A 14,439-nucleotide genomic window follows, 5' to 3' on the forward strand; every position below is an offset into this window, starting at 1 on the left:
CAAAAATGATGTTTTTTTTCCTACATATGGAGAAACAGGCTGCTGGAGCTCCAACTGACACTTCAGATTCAGTTGTATTTATATATTTGTGTGTTTGTGTGTCCTATTTTCACCATGCTACACACACACACTATGGTTGTTCTTCACTCCTTCACTCCTCGGTCTGAACCAGTAAAACCATTAACTCACAGACGACAGCAGAGACACGCAGGGCAGGAAACGTGTTGATTGGTGTGATGAACAACAACCCAACAGCTGCTCTTTTTTCCTCTCACAAAAACACACACAGAGCGTTCAGGCCAACAAATGTACACACACACTTTATCAATACAACCTCGAATAACGAAAAGCCGTACAGGAGTACCTTTAAAGTTACAAAATACCTCAAAAAGGGAAGAAATGAAAATATATTCAGGCACAAAGCTGCCACTAGAATGAAAGCAGAAACTAGAAAACACAACGGAAACCAAATCCATACACAAAATTTAAGATTTACAATTCAGGTACAGATTAAAATGTGAAGATAATTAAGAATTCAAATAAAAATGTAAAAGTGAAACTAAATTCTGATGTAAAACCATCATCAAATCTACATCTTGTAAAACATTTTTAAATGCCCTCACTGTGTAAAAGTAACATGAATTTCACAACGTCCAAGAAAACGACACCCAAACAAATACAAATTTTATTATAGACCTGTATTATATACAGGGCTCACACAGGAGCTTGAAATCATTGAAAATGGTTGAATTTTAATGCTGTTTTTCGAGGTTAGACAGGTGATTGGATTTTGGGCATAGTGCATTTTTATCTAACAGAGGTTTATTTATTAGATGGAGAAACAAATTAAGTCAGAAAGCTTCTGTGCCACCTCCGCCAGTCTGTTTCAGTGGGTGACGCCCCCCCATGGACAGTGGGACTCAGAGGTGAGTGCACAGACATGTACAAATACATATTATCAATAACACAAGCAACTCTCCTGCAACTCAAACATTAGCCTAGCACAACTAGCCAACTTACAGCTAACCGAGTAACGGTCACACAATAAGAAAGTTGTCACCGACCAAAGACAAACATCTGATCATTAGGCCATGTTTTCATGCGCTTTGCAATCTGCAGCATTTCTCAAGTGTTAAATTCGTTTTTTTTGTTTTTGTTTTGATGCCTGACACTGAACCGACTAAGCTCATTTTGAAAAACAGCTCAACTTTTGTGAATCACCTGTAAAATTAACAACACTATTTCGGGATTGTGTTCAAATCTTGCCGCATTTTTTTAAAACCAGGCCCTAAGGCTGCATGTTTAAATAAAGGCAGATAAATAATGTGTTCTAAATGTAAATAACAATATATCATTTTTAATGACAGATTCACATTGAGAGACAAATTTTCTAATATTTTTAGTAACGAATTTATTTATAGAATTTTAAGCGAAGATGAAATTGCCAGAAAACTGCTTGGACCCTGGAAAAGGTGTCTGGACATTTTTATAGCAAAATTAGTCTTTTCTGATTAACTTAATGAACTGACTAACGTGTTCACAAAATCTGAAGATGATATTTGTCCTAGAAGAAGCACATACACCGCTCAAACTCTGGGCTTGGAGAGGCCTCCAAAAGATTAACGCTTAACATTCCCAAAGTTGAGTGTTTTCATTTCCCCTGAAGAATTTAATCTAACATATAACAAAAAATGAATACATCATTCCATAGAAATTATACCCAAAACTAATCGACAATAATAATGACTTCCAGCTTTTTATTTTCCTTCTTGGACTCTTTTAGAGCAGCTTTGCATGATTCACATTTCAAAAATAATCCTTATTTATATTCTACTGTACTCTCTTTACACCCCCACCCTCTCTGAAACAAGACTGTTTAGCTCCCGTCTCATTAAGCCTGCTTATTTGTGATTGGCCGGCTTCTATCGGTTTCTTTGTTTTTGGACACACCTACAAAATTCTGTTATTCAGTTGTTTAAATTTGATCAGTTATTTACATTTTAAACACCTTCTTCTCTCAGAGACAAAAACTCTTCTTCACATCTAAACTTCTCCATTATCCAATCATCTTTTGGTTTAAATATCACAATCTAACAACCACGCACTTCCTCTGCAAGCATAATTAACACTCCACACACACACACACTGCAGGGAGATAATTACACTGCACTGTTATTAAACCATGCTTCAGCCTGAACAAAAACACAAATTAAAAAGTCACAGGTTTGACAGAAACTGCCGCCTGCTCTCCTGCCAAAGTGCCGCTGAGCCAAGCGCTGAATCGGTGAACAGACAGCACATCTGTTTTTTTATCTTACCTGCACATGATCTCGTGGGTGAGGAGGACGCGACACATCTCCGGGTTCTTGTCCTGTCCTTCATACAGGATGGGCTGATGGGACAGAAGCAAACAGCTGATTACGACAGAGAACTCATCTCCTTAAAACTCATCACATGAAATCGTACGGCCTACAATCTCATTTATTTTTCCTCCCACAGAGTACAAATCTGCAAATGGGTAAACAACTGTTAAACAAAACAAGACAAATCAGCTCATTGTGATTGATGCATTTTAGCTGAATATGTTAAACGAGTTAAACTAGTTAAAAGAACCAAACTCTGTCAAAATATATCTGCTTATGAGGTAACCAGTTTTCACATTCAAAAGTTAAAACTGGGCTTAAGATTTAACCGCAGCATCATCCAGACTCTGAACTGAATAAAACCAGCTGGGAACCAGTTTTAGCAACTGGGGATCAGACCTTGAAGGACCCCACTGGGTGGTGGTCAGAGGTGAACTGGGCACCCTACCCTGGAGCCTACTGTGGGAGAGTTCAAGTACCTCAGAGTCTTATTCACGAGCGAGGGAAGGCGGGAGATTGTCACAGCATCTGCAGTGATGGGAACGAATTACTGGGCCTTTGTGGTAAATGATAAATGAACTAGTTCTAATAAAGCACTTCTCGACTCTATTGGAGAACTCAAAGTACTATAAACAACACGTCGCATTCACACAAGCACTTTCTACTTAAAATTCACATACAGTCACACTCCAATGGACGCATCAGAGAGCAACGTTGGGTAGTATCTTGCCCAAAAGGTATTTGGCATGCAGACTGGAGCAGCCAGGGATCGAATCACCAGCTCTGCCTCCTGAGACCTGTGGTGAAGAGAGAGCTGGTCGAACTAGTCGAACTACCTCTAAGGCTAGAAGCAGTGGGCAGGAACCTAAAAGTTAAACTGCAGATATCAGTGGTTGAAATGAGCTTCCTCCGAAGCCTCAGACACCGAGTGAGGAGCTCAGTCATTTGTCAGGGACTCCAAAAAGGAGGCAGTTGAGGTGCTTCAGTATCTACCCAAGACTCCTCTTTGAGACCTCGTCAGTGAGGTGTTTCAGGCATGTCCTACAGGGAGAAGACCTCAGGACATGAAGGAGAGATCACATCTCTCGGCTGGTCTGGGAATGTCTCCATGTTTCTCCAGAAGAGCTGGAGAAGGCGGCCGGGCATCTCTGCTGCCCCCGTGAGCCGAACCGATATAGGTGGCAGCAAATGCAAAAGCAACCCCCCCCCCAACCATTTAAACTAGTTTAGTCTGTATACTAGCATTCATCGCTTTCCTGCCGTACATCCGGTTCAGCTTCAATCTGATCACCTGATATTTAGATGTGTCCAGGTGTTCCTTTTATTTTGTCACCCCCCTCTGCCTATCCACAGTCTGCACCAGTAATAAAGTCAAACATGGCCTCCAACCATTCACACCTCCCACCACCTCCCCTTTTGGTGGTCTCAGCCTCCTCTGGCCTTCCCAGAATTCCCTGCCAGATGGCGGGTGGCGCCCCAGGATGAAGCCCCCCTCCTCATCCTCCACTCTCCCTCCTCCTCGCCCCCGCAGAGCTGTCGTGTCAGAGTCTGGATGACGGATGACCGCTGTGAGTAGGGCTAGGTGTGCGATTGTACTCGTATATGGGTGTTTGTGGGGACCCACGTCCTTATGGGGACGTTTTTGGAAGGAGAGGGCATCAGTGCGGGTTTGAGGGCTCGGGTTTGACTCTGCCTGATTTTCACCGTGATGGGACTCCTTTATTTCAAAGAGGGCCCTCACAGAGACAGAAGCAGAAATGTGTGTGTGGTTTTTGTAATACCCTGGTTGTTGTAAATGAACTCCACTAAAAGCACACGGGTGTGTGTCCTCACCCCTCCTCCTCCTCTTTTCTTTTTTCCTGCGATGACCTACTGCTACCTCATCCACCTTTATAGTCAAAACAGACCTCCACCCTGCACACACACACACACACACACACACACACACACACCCTGGGGGACCATACTTTTAGGATAACGACCACTTCTGCATTATTGATCCCGATCCTGGCTCTGTTCCTCTGGATTAAAACGCTCCAGTTTGACCAGGAGGGATGTGGATTGCATCAGGGACACACACACACACACACACACACACACACACACACACACACACACACACACACACACACACACACACACACAGAGAACTGGTGGTCGATATTTATACATCATCATTCCTGATGCATGAGTCCTGTGAGTGCGTGACTGCATGTCCACTTTCATGCTTATTTGCAGGTTAATGTCCCCTTTCTGCGGGGACACACCTCAGACATTTTCAGACGTTCACATGTTTAAAAAGTGAGGACGAGGCCGTTTTGGAAAAAATAATGTTGTTTATTAGAAAGTGAATATTTGGAAAAGGCGAGATGTTTTGGGCAGGACTGAGTATCTTTATTAAAATTTTGTTCTGAGTAAATATTTCACAAAAAAACTTTGAGAACAAAAACAACTGTTTTTCAGATTAAAGTTCAGCAGCCTTCAGAGTGTGTGTGTGTTTGCAGTGACACTAAAAACGCTGTTTACATGTCACTTTAAAGTGTTTCTCATTTGTCATTCAAGCACTGATGCATGTTTTGTAAAGGGAGCATGTCGGAAAGTTACAAATTTGTTTGTCAGCGAACGTTTTAAAACGTGGGGTTTCCAAAGATATAAAAAGCTTAAGGAGAAAATCATGAACCTGGGGTGTGAACGATTTGGAGCACATTAAGACTTGTTTTAGAAGAGGAGGCTGATTTTTACAAAAGGTTAAAAACAGGAAGACGAGGCCTACATTGAGGAAGTCTTCACAACAGTTCGCTTAAGACGACGTGAGAAACGTGTGCTGAACATTTCTTAACCCTTTCGAGGCAGGCGTTGCCGATTTGCAACAGTTAAAAACTAACAACCTGATTACCCCACATACATATTTTATGAGGGTTTTTTTACTCAGGAGTACCACTGCAGGACTTGGTTGTGCATTAGCAACAAAAAGTTTAATTTGAGCCTGAGAGGGTTAAATATGAGTTATTTGAGCTCAGAAATATTTTCCAAAAGGAGCACAAACACCTCCCGCGGGGGTCTCCCGGTGTGTGAGCCCCTCGGCCTTGTTGCATGATGTGACTCACTGTGCAGAAGTTACTGTGCCAGCTGCATCGCTGCACGGTCCAATCTGCATTAATGCAGCTCCTCCTCGCTCTGACAAACCCGTGGACGCGGGGCTCCTAACAGCTCCTCGACGGGGATTTATCGATCCATGGGGACTCCAGCCGACCTGTCTGTCAGGCCTGCCTCTCCACCAATGGGGTGTCGTGTACTGGGAGGTGAAGGTGTGTGTGTGTCATGGAGGAGGTGTCAGGATTATTGTCTCCAGTGTGCCGCCGCTGCGCCACATTAGGGCCTATTGATCGGTTTGGCTGACGCTTTGTCGGGGAGCCGCTTGGTACATCGATCGGTGACATGCCGACAGGGCCGCGGCAGCCGGGAGGGTTGTGATATGACGGGGGATAAATAAGCTGAAGCTGGGAGGAGAAGCGAGCACATTTGGATGTCTTTTAATATTTACAGTGACAAACATCTGAGGTAGAGCGCTCGACGAGAGGAACAGGAGGATCTGGAGGAACGAGGAGGGAGGTCAGCCGGCAGCGCTGACAGGAATGTGGAAACATTTGGAGGTTTTTGTTGGCAGCGAGGTCGTTCACAGGTTCAAATCCCACACGGGGGTTTCTGAGTGAGTGAAAACCGGAAAGATGGGAGGACGTGGAGTCAGCTGAAGCCCGAGCTACATCGAGTGGAAAGGAAAACACATCAGTGCTGCTCGAGTTTAAGAAAGTAAGGAGGAGGCGGAGGAGGACAGGAAAGTTTAGTTTTAACTTTAGGGGAACGCTTTAAGATTACAGTAGGTTTGAACTATGTGCCTGAAACCGGCAGAGAAGTCTTGTTTGTTACGCGTTCGGGGACACTATCAGGCAGACACAACACATGAATAATCCTTAGTACAAATCTATAGGAGATGCCTGCATAGCCAAAGATGGCGTCCCGCCCCCGTCCACAAAAGAACCAAAGAGCAACCGCACCGGAAACAAAAGAGCCAATCATGTTGTTGTGCTGATTGCTCCGATGGTTCTGGATGATTTCCATTAACAGTAACTCAGCGACATATCAGAACAATCGTGTTCCACACTGAAAGAACAGATTTGATTTGATCTTGACAGTCGGCATTCGACTGATCCATGGAACATTCAACGATCCAACGCATTCGTCTGACCTACTCCAGTATTCTTACTCTGACAACTCAACTTTGTTCTTTGCCCACTAATTCTTTTTTCATTTGATGTATGTTTTCACCCTTTTTTTTTTTTTACCACCTCTGACAATATTATCTGATTTATTTAGTTTGTCTATTTTTGACCGAGATTGGTCATAAAGTTTGGGAAGGACTTGCAAGAAAATGGCACAGTTTAAGGTATTCAGTATTGGAGTCGATCCAGGAATCCCTCAAAGGGTTTTACCTCTATAAGATCTGCATCATAGCTTCAAAAATACAACTCAAACTGTATTTGGGATGAATTTCAAAGCCAGAAATGAGACACCAGTACAAAAATCTACAGATATTAATAACCTTGTGTCACCCTCGGGATTCCCATATTCTTGTCTGCCATTCACCTAGGGACCATTTTTGAACCGAGGACAACACAAGGGTTACCAACCTTCTATAGGTAATATTTAGAAACAGCCAGAAGACAGGCTCTGATTGGTTAAGATGGTTTCCCGAAAAATATCAAACGACTCTGAAAAATTGTATTTTGAGTCGTGTTCACGAGACGTTTCTTCTGCTCACCGTAAACTACCTTGAAATAGAGCGACTCTAAAACTCCAATGCAACTGTTTGCTTGATGTTTGTAAGACTATTCAAGCCCACTAAAATATTTCCCAGTTGTGATTTATTTCAGTCAAACTAATCTAGGCTTTGGGGCTCGATCCAGGCAGTCTCCAGGCTGCACGTCGTTGTGCAGAAACACGCTGTGTGACATTTAAAACACGCCGCTGTGACATGTGCAGGTGTGTAAAACAAACTCACTCTGATGTAAACACTATGAGTGAATCAGAGCTCAGGTGTGCGTGCGCTATCTCACCTGTTTGGTCATGGAGTCTATGAGCCGGACGTAGAGATCCTGTTCTGTCCTGATGCCTGAAAAACACACAGAGAGAAGCATGAGCATACACACACACACACACACACACAGTTCAGATATAAATTACTGTCATCAACATGCCCGCGTTTGCCTCTTATGCTAATCCGCCCCCAACAAAGGATCTGATTCCTGATAACGTGCTGTAAATGAATTCTGTTCCGATTCATGTCCTGGTTGTGTATTTGTGTTTTCTAGCGCTCTTGTCGTCTCGCCCCGGCGTCGCTCACACCCCTCAGCAAAAACAAACAGCGGCGCTGCTCCAGAGCTGTTTATTATTTATGGGCCAGGCCGCCTTCTCCGGCCCCCCCGCCGCCTTTTTCCTCAAGGATAACAAGGAATCCTCATTCTCCGACAAATTAAATATCAATCAGAGCTGCTTGTCTTTTATTAGCCATGCATCCGGGCGTAAATGTGACACAAACACGACATGGGGTGGAGGAAGTAAATTGCAGGGAACACCTGTTAGCGGCGGAGCAGCTCTAATTGTATTGTGCGTTTGAGCTTTTTTTCCCTCTACTTCTTGCTTTGCGGGCCGTTTGCTCGCAGCTTCCTCTGCTTTCTAATTGACATGATTCACTCCTCGCTCTGCGGCTGAGCGCTGAGCAGTCTGCAGCCTAAATGGCGGCTATCCGTCCCGCTTGCAGATGAGGTCAATTACCTCTGTAAGATGCTAATCCGACGACGCCGACTCATATTAGAGTGATTTATCCCCCTTTGGAAGAAAACGCTCTTTTATGTCCCACTTTATCTGGCGTTTCTGCGGGGGTCTGAGAGCATTACGGCCGCCCTCCTCCTGCAGCTCTGGACTCGTGCCAGCACAAAGGCGAGCTGTGTGTTTTGAATCAGCAAAAGATCCCTCCACTTCCCCCACACCACACCACACCACACCACCACCACCACCAACCGATGGACAAAACAGAGCTCAGATATTCCAGATGTCCGCCGCTCCGCGTGCTGATAATGAAAAAGTTTTTCCAGCCTCGCAGTCTTAAAAGTGCACAGCTGAGTTAAACTCTAACTCCGGTGAGGTGACCTTTAATATAAATTCCATCTCCGCTAATTCTAAACTCTAAATCATCCAGGAAAAGTTCAACCGCAAACCAACACAGACAGTTTCACCTGTGGGAAAGAGCGATCATTAACTCGACTTCATCAATCAATACTGCAAATCTAAAATGCAGCCTGAACAAAGACTCGGCTGACCTGCAGCAGCAGCAGCATTTAAAAATGGTTCACTTCGGCTTTAATTTCATGCTGTCAGTCATTCTTTAAGAGCACAGCACATGCAAATGTGTCTCCAGTGTAAGGAACATATTATTGATGGGTTTTTGGACTTGGACCTAAACAACCTGCAGCATGCTGGCAGAGCGGGCTGCTTCACATCTGCCTTCATTACTCATCACGAACATTGAGAATTAGCAGAAATATTGGCATTATTTCCATTATGCTTTGACCTCAGCTTGCATCATCAGTGCTTTCGTTGTAGCTTTTTTACATGCTGCGAAAGGCAGACGCTTCTTTCTGCAACATGATTGTCTTACTTGCACTAGATCTACTGAATTTCGTCGCCGTCACACAAAAACAGGAAAATCTTCTTCAGGGTTCAGTTAACAGGAGGAGGCAACGGAAAAACTCTGACAGTAAATATGTGAGGAAAAAGTTGTAATTTTTTTCTTTTTCTACCTTCAAAAATGACTCGCTAGCAGGATGTTTACAGCTTACAGAAAGCATTTTCAACCCTTTTTCTTTATACAGACTTCCACCTCTGATTCCAGATCAGTGGCATATTCACACACTCGGCTCACCATTGCTGTAGAGGAGCTGTAGCCTGTAGTGGATTCCATTGTTGGTCTTCTCGCCGTTGTACTCCTGTCACAAAAACACAAAGTACACGTTAAACAACGACATCCTGACTGTGCATTTGACATGTAAGAAAGTATTACAGAAAGGTTATTTAGAAATCCTAAGAAAAGCAGATGATGATTGATGATGTGTTGAAGTAAAAGCCACTAAAAGGACGCCTCTGCTGAGCTCACCGAGCTGTGAAATATGACAAGTTGTCAACAAAAGCTGGTCCAGAGGACCCATGGTCCTTTTCCCAAATATTAGAGCTGTTAGGTATCATATTAGCCTGCTATTCATGTTTTCTGCTCCTGTCAAAGAGTAAGGAAGAGCAATGTAAAAGCTAAAAAAAAAAAAAAAAGAGTCTGCACCGCCACCAAACCACAGTCTAACCAGAATCTCTCAGTTAAAGGTGTTTACACACTTGGTCAAGTGCAACACACCAAATACTAAAAGCAAAAGACTCCAAGCAAATCAAAACCAAACAACACACAAAAAACAATAAGCTGAAATTAATTTAAGCTAGCAGCTGAATGACACTCCCTGTAACCTTTGACCTCTCTGATCCCTATGCTCCTCTGAAACGAACACAAAGCTCCAATAAAGTCAGATTAGAAGACGTTCATGCTCTGTGTTATCAGGACACGTCCCAGAATGCATTTCACACCCATCATTTGCATCCAAGCATCACTGTTTTATGAGGAAAATAACAGATTTGAGTTTAAGCTTTTATTTTGAAATTTACTCTGAAATGTTTTTGGAGGTCTCGTCGACAGGACAGGTGATGCCATACCTGACCTCCGCAGCTCTCTGATCACTTTCTTACCTGTGTGAAGGAAAAGTTTAGGGTTTTATTTCTAATTACGCCTAAACATGCATTTAACTGTCAGGTAATCTGTGCCTCAGACTCTGTAGTTAAAAACATCCTTTATTCTCCATCCATCCGCCTCTTTTCTCCTTTTCTTTCTGTCTTGACCTTTCCTCCTATCTTTTTCTTCTCTTCTCTCTTTCAACCTTTACTCCCCTTTTTTATCATGCCTCCCCTCCTCGCTCTCCCTCCTTTCAGCCTGCGTTGGTCGGCCACTCGGTGCCAACTGTGCCCGGGAGTGTTGGCTCAGTCCCAGTGTGTTTGTGTTGGGGGGGGGTATCAGGGCGAGAGACTCGAGGTCAAAGCAGAGGTGAGGTGAGCGAGTGGGTAGAGAGGAGAATATGGTGCCAGCTGGCAGCCGATCAAAGAACAAACACCCACAAACCTGTCGGGATGTTATTATGATTATCACCAGTGTTATTAGCAGCGGAAGCGATTCTCATGTACTTTCTGTATATTGTCAACAACAGATCCAAACTTGTGTATTTTTGGATATTTACACTTCATTTTAACTGCCAAAACATTCTCTTTCAACATGGGACCCGTCTTACAGATGAAGTTCCACATAACCAGGATTTCATTGTTGTTACTGGGGCTCATTAAACCCAACAGTCACATTAAAACTGAGGTTTTCTGTATCCAGCTGACAGGGCAGCATGAGATCAGAAAACACAGACATCACAGATTTGGATCACCAGCTCAATGGGTGTAATTTAAATGTTAAAAATCAAAAAATAAAACTAATGAAAATGTCAAAAGATGCAGTTCCCCTAGTGTCCTCTAGAGGCTTCCGCAGAAGGCCAGTCTCCACGGACTCGCATGTTAAAATGTCGAACTTTAAATGATGCTGTGCGTTTAATTGTACTAACAGACTGTCCAAGAAGTCTGAGTTCCAGTTTTAGAGAAATTGTAAGATTTTATCTGGATGATACTGATTAGCAGGTATCTGTTTCTGAGTGTGAAGCTATGAATGAAGCTTGCTAACTAAGCTAGCTAGCCTTAGCTGCTAACTTAGCTCTACCCTCTCGTCCAAACATGGTCACTTCTGACTACAAAAAAGTACCATGGCAGTTTTCAGAGTTAAACCTTCAAAATAAAACATAAAACAATACCCGATTCAAAATTCAAAAAACCTCTGGACCGCTTTCTGTGTTACTTTAAAATCGTTCCCTGTAAGTCTTGCTCTGACCACATGCACTGGGCTCTTGTTATTTACTGTTAATCATTAACATGTTTCCTGCTTTATTTTGTAGTCCTGTTAGATTTCTTTTCATCCTTTGTTCTCTTCCTTCGTTTTTTCTCCATAAGAGCTTTGCTTAAGATTAAGAATTAAGGGGACATTACCTGACATGGGCCTCTGATGTATGAAAGGTAGGAACATTTACTACAAATTAGATCTTTTCCTGGTATTTTAGAATTTTAAGCCTAAAAACCTGACCTCTTCTTTTCCTGTCAAAGATGTAAATTAAAAAAAAAAAAAAAAACACCTAAAATCTGAAGAAGATTCTTGAAGAAATAAAAAATCTTTTCACCTTGTCTTTTTCCACAAAGTCCACGTAGGAAGTCCTCTCGATCTCCACCGGCTGACCCTGACGGTCGTACAGCGCCAGCACGAAGTGGAAGAAGTTGGACTTCCTCAAGTTGGATGGAGGCTGTTTCTCAAAGTGAGCTCGGGCTAAACCAACCCCACTGAAACAGAGAAAGAAAACGTTACCTTCCAACTCAACAGGATCACACACACTAATCTGGACAGCACAGTGAATTGATTCATATTGATTTATAGGCCCGTGTTGCTGTGGTGGGCACCTTAAAAGTGGGATGATCATTTTCGACTTGGAGTTAATAAAAGCTCAACAACAGAAGAATTAAATGAAATGAATTCCAAATCTTCAGAGTGGACATAATCATGTGTGAACATTGGGCAAGTGGCTTCAGTTACTGAAAACAACCTTAATGGTTTACAACTGGTTCTTTCTTCTGTAATCAGAATGACTAAGGTGCTTCCCTTTGAAGGTGGCGGTTTGTCACTAGTGGACAATCCAAGATCCGGATGTCAAGGTAACCGGTTTCATGTGTTTACTACCATGTCCTATATGTCAACTTAGCAGTTGGAGGTTAGTAAGCAGTTAGCTAGCTAGCTTCCATGTATGACGATATACCGTAATCTGTCCAAAGTATTTCTAAAGAACTAAAATGTACAGCAGTGATGGTTAATGGTGAGAAACATGGTGGCTAGCTACAGAGCTATAGTTAGTGTAATATGAACACATTAGCACAGTGAAGACGGAGGATGACGGTTAAACTATTGGTCAGGGACAAACGCCATCATATGACAGGAAGAAGATGCCAAAAATGGATCAAACTAAAGCCAAGAAAACACGAGACATGATCAGCGTGAGGTTAGTCATTAATGTGCTGCTGCGTGGTTTAGATTAGTCGCTGTGAAAGACAGCGAGAACGATCACTCAGGAGTTTTTGGGGGAAAACAAAAAACATTAATCCAACGCAGGAGACGCTTTGACTGGGAACGACACGCCTGATACGACATCAGCGACCATGTCTTTGTGCTGATCATCACACAGTGTCATACACGCAACGTTACCACAAAGCGGACCAATCACAGACGCTGTGGTATGCGTTGCCATTTTATTATTTAGATTTAGAAGGTTTTACAAATAAACCCGGACACATAAATAAATAAAAAATAGGGTGATGTGAGTTTTCTGGCCTTCACAAGGTTATAATTAATCTTTGCTTTTACAGATATTGGGATGTGGCGTCTCCTCTGCTTTCATTAACATTAAATAAAGAGATGCAAAGTCACATGATAAACTGTTGCTGCAGGAAGAGGTTAAATAAATGAGTTTAAAGGCAGCAAATTAAACTCTAAAGAACAAAAGAACAAACAAATTTTTATGTTAAATTATTTTTTTGTTACATTTCAATAAAAAGGGAGGCAGAAATGAAATCATTACCGAGAGTATTGCTTCTAATGCTGATTATCATAATGTAAACAACCACCGGCTGGGGGTCAGAGGTCACCCTGCTTTTGATTTCCAACCTCCAGAATCTGAGGAAGCCTTTAACTGAGTGTGAAAGCTGCAAAAACATCAACAGTGTCAGCGGCTGATTTTATTTTGGTATGGAAAAAAAATCCTTGTTGATCCTGAAATAAAATCAATGCTCCAGCAGGAACAGACCTCTGCTCTCAGCCCACAGAAGCACGATGTGTCCGAGGGGGAGACGCTCCAAACAGCAGCTGAATATTTTTACATCAATCTCATTTTCCTGCTCGTTTTGTTTCCTAAAACGCTTTATGATCAATATGATCGCCGGGGCACAGATAAATATTTATTCATGCTCAGGGTTTGTTTTTGGAAGCTCGCCCGTGCTCTCTCTCAGTCTCCGAGCTTCCCGGCTCACGGGTGTATTCCCCAGACGGCAGATTAATACAGCCGTGACCTTTCTGCACCCCCATTACCAATGCTTAATGCCTCATTGGTAGGCCAGTTTGTTGAAAGCTAATTCCTCCAACTCGCAGCGTTTGGCCGAGTGAAGAGTCTGCAGAGAAACTCCAGGAGGAGGAGGAGCAGCTCAGGTGTGTGTCGGTCAGGTTTTAAGGGGGGCTCGGTGGGAATAAGAGCAGCTGAGTGTCAGAAAACACAACAGTGTTAAAGTAAAAATAACACCGAGAGGAATCACAGCGAGCAAGTCTTCAACACGTTCACCGACAGATATTTTCAATGAGATCCCGAGAGAAGGAAAAAACTCCACAAGCATCTGTTTTTATCCATGTTTCTATTTTCATACACCTGACAGGAGCTACGCTGGAAACACAGCGAAAAAATAAATCCTTCAACAATAAAACAGCATCGAAAGCCCACAAACAGGCTCCGTGTTTGATACGAGTCAGTAAACAAAACCGATTATCTGTCAGTTTTCACATGAAGATGGAGAAAACTGAGTCTGATTTACTTTCCTGGACCCCAAGTTCCTGATAATAGTACCAATTGCTTGTATTTCAGTGGACATTCACTTGTGAAGTCTGGTCTCCAGGTCATGGAGGCAGAAGCCAAAGCACAAATACCCAAACCCTCTTTCCCCAGCAGGCTTTCCCAGCCAGGAGAGAATAAATTAAATCCACTTCAATTTTATTTATAAGGCACCGAATCACCATAACAGTCACCTCAAA

The 14,439-nt window shown here is 42.9% G+C and overlaps 1 protein-coding gene across 3 annotated transcripts in view; it reads right to left on the minus strand.

Annotated features, from left to right (window-relative positions):
* The window catches only part of LOC146677006 (transcription factor COE3), a 146,889-nt gene that overhangs the window by 109,620 nt on the left and 22,830 nt on the right, over positions 1-14,439 (minus strand). For all 3 annotated transcript variants that reach the window (XM_085417568.1, XM_085417576.1, XM_085417586.1), the window contains 4 exons: positions 11,780-11,936; positions 9,343-9,406; positions 7,478-7,533; positions 2,319-2,392 (listed from right to left, as the gene is read on the minus strand). In XM_085417568.1, coding sequence (XP_085273694.1) covers positions 2,319-2,392; positions 7,478-7,533; positions 9,343-9,406; positions 11,780-11,936 — 351 coding nt within the window. The remainder of the gene's footprint in view (positions 1-2,318; positions 2,393-7,477; positions 7,534-9,342; positions 9,407-11,779; positions 11,937-14,439) is intronic.

The sequence above is a fragment of the Rhamphochromis longiceps genome, linkage group LG2 (genome assembly GCF_057381845.1).
Source record: "Rhamphochromis longiceps isolate RC_006_pf linkage group LG2, R_longiceps_female_GT1.1, whole genome shotgun sequence".
In the NCBI taxonomy this organism is placed as follows: domain Eukaryota; kingdom Metazoa; phylum Chordata; class Actinopteri; order Cichliformes; family Cichlidae; genus Rhamphochromis; species Rhamphochromis longiceps.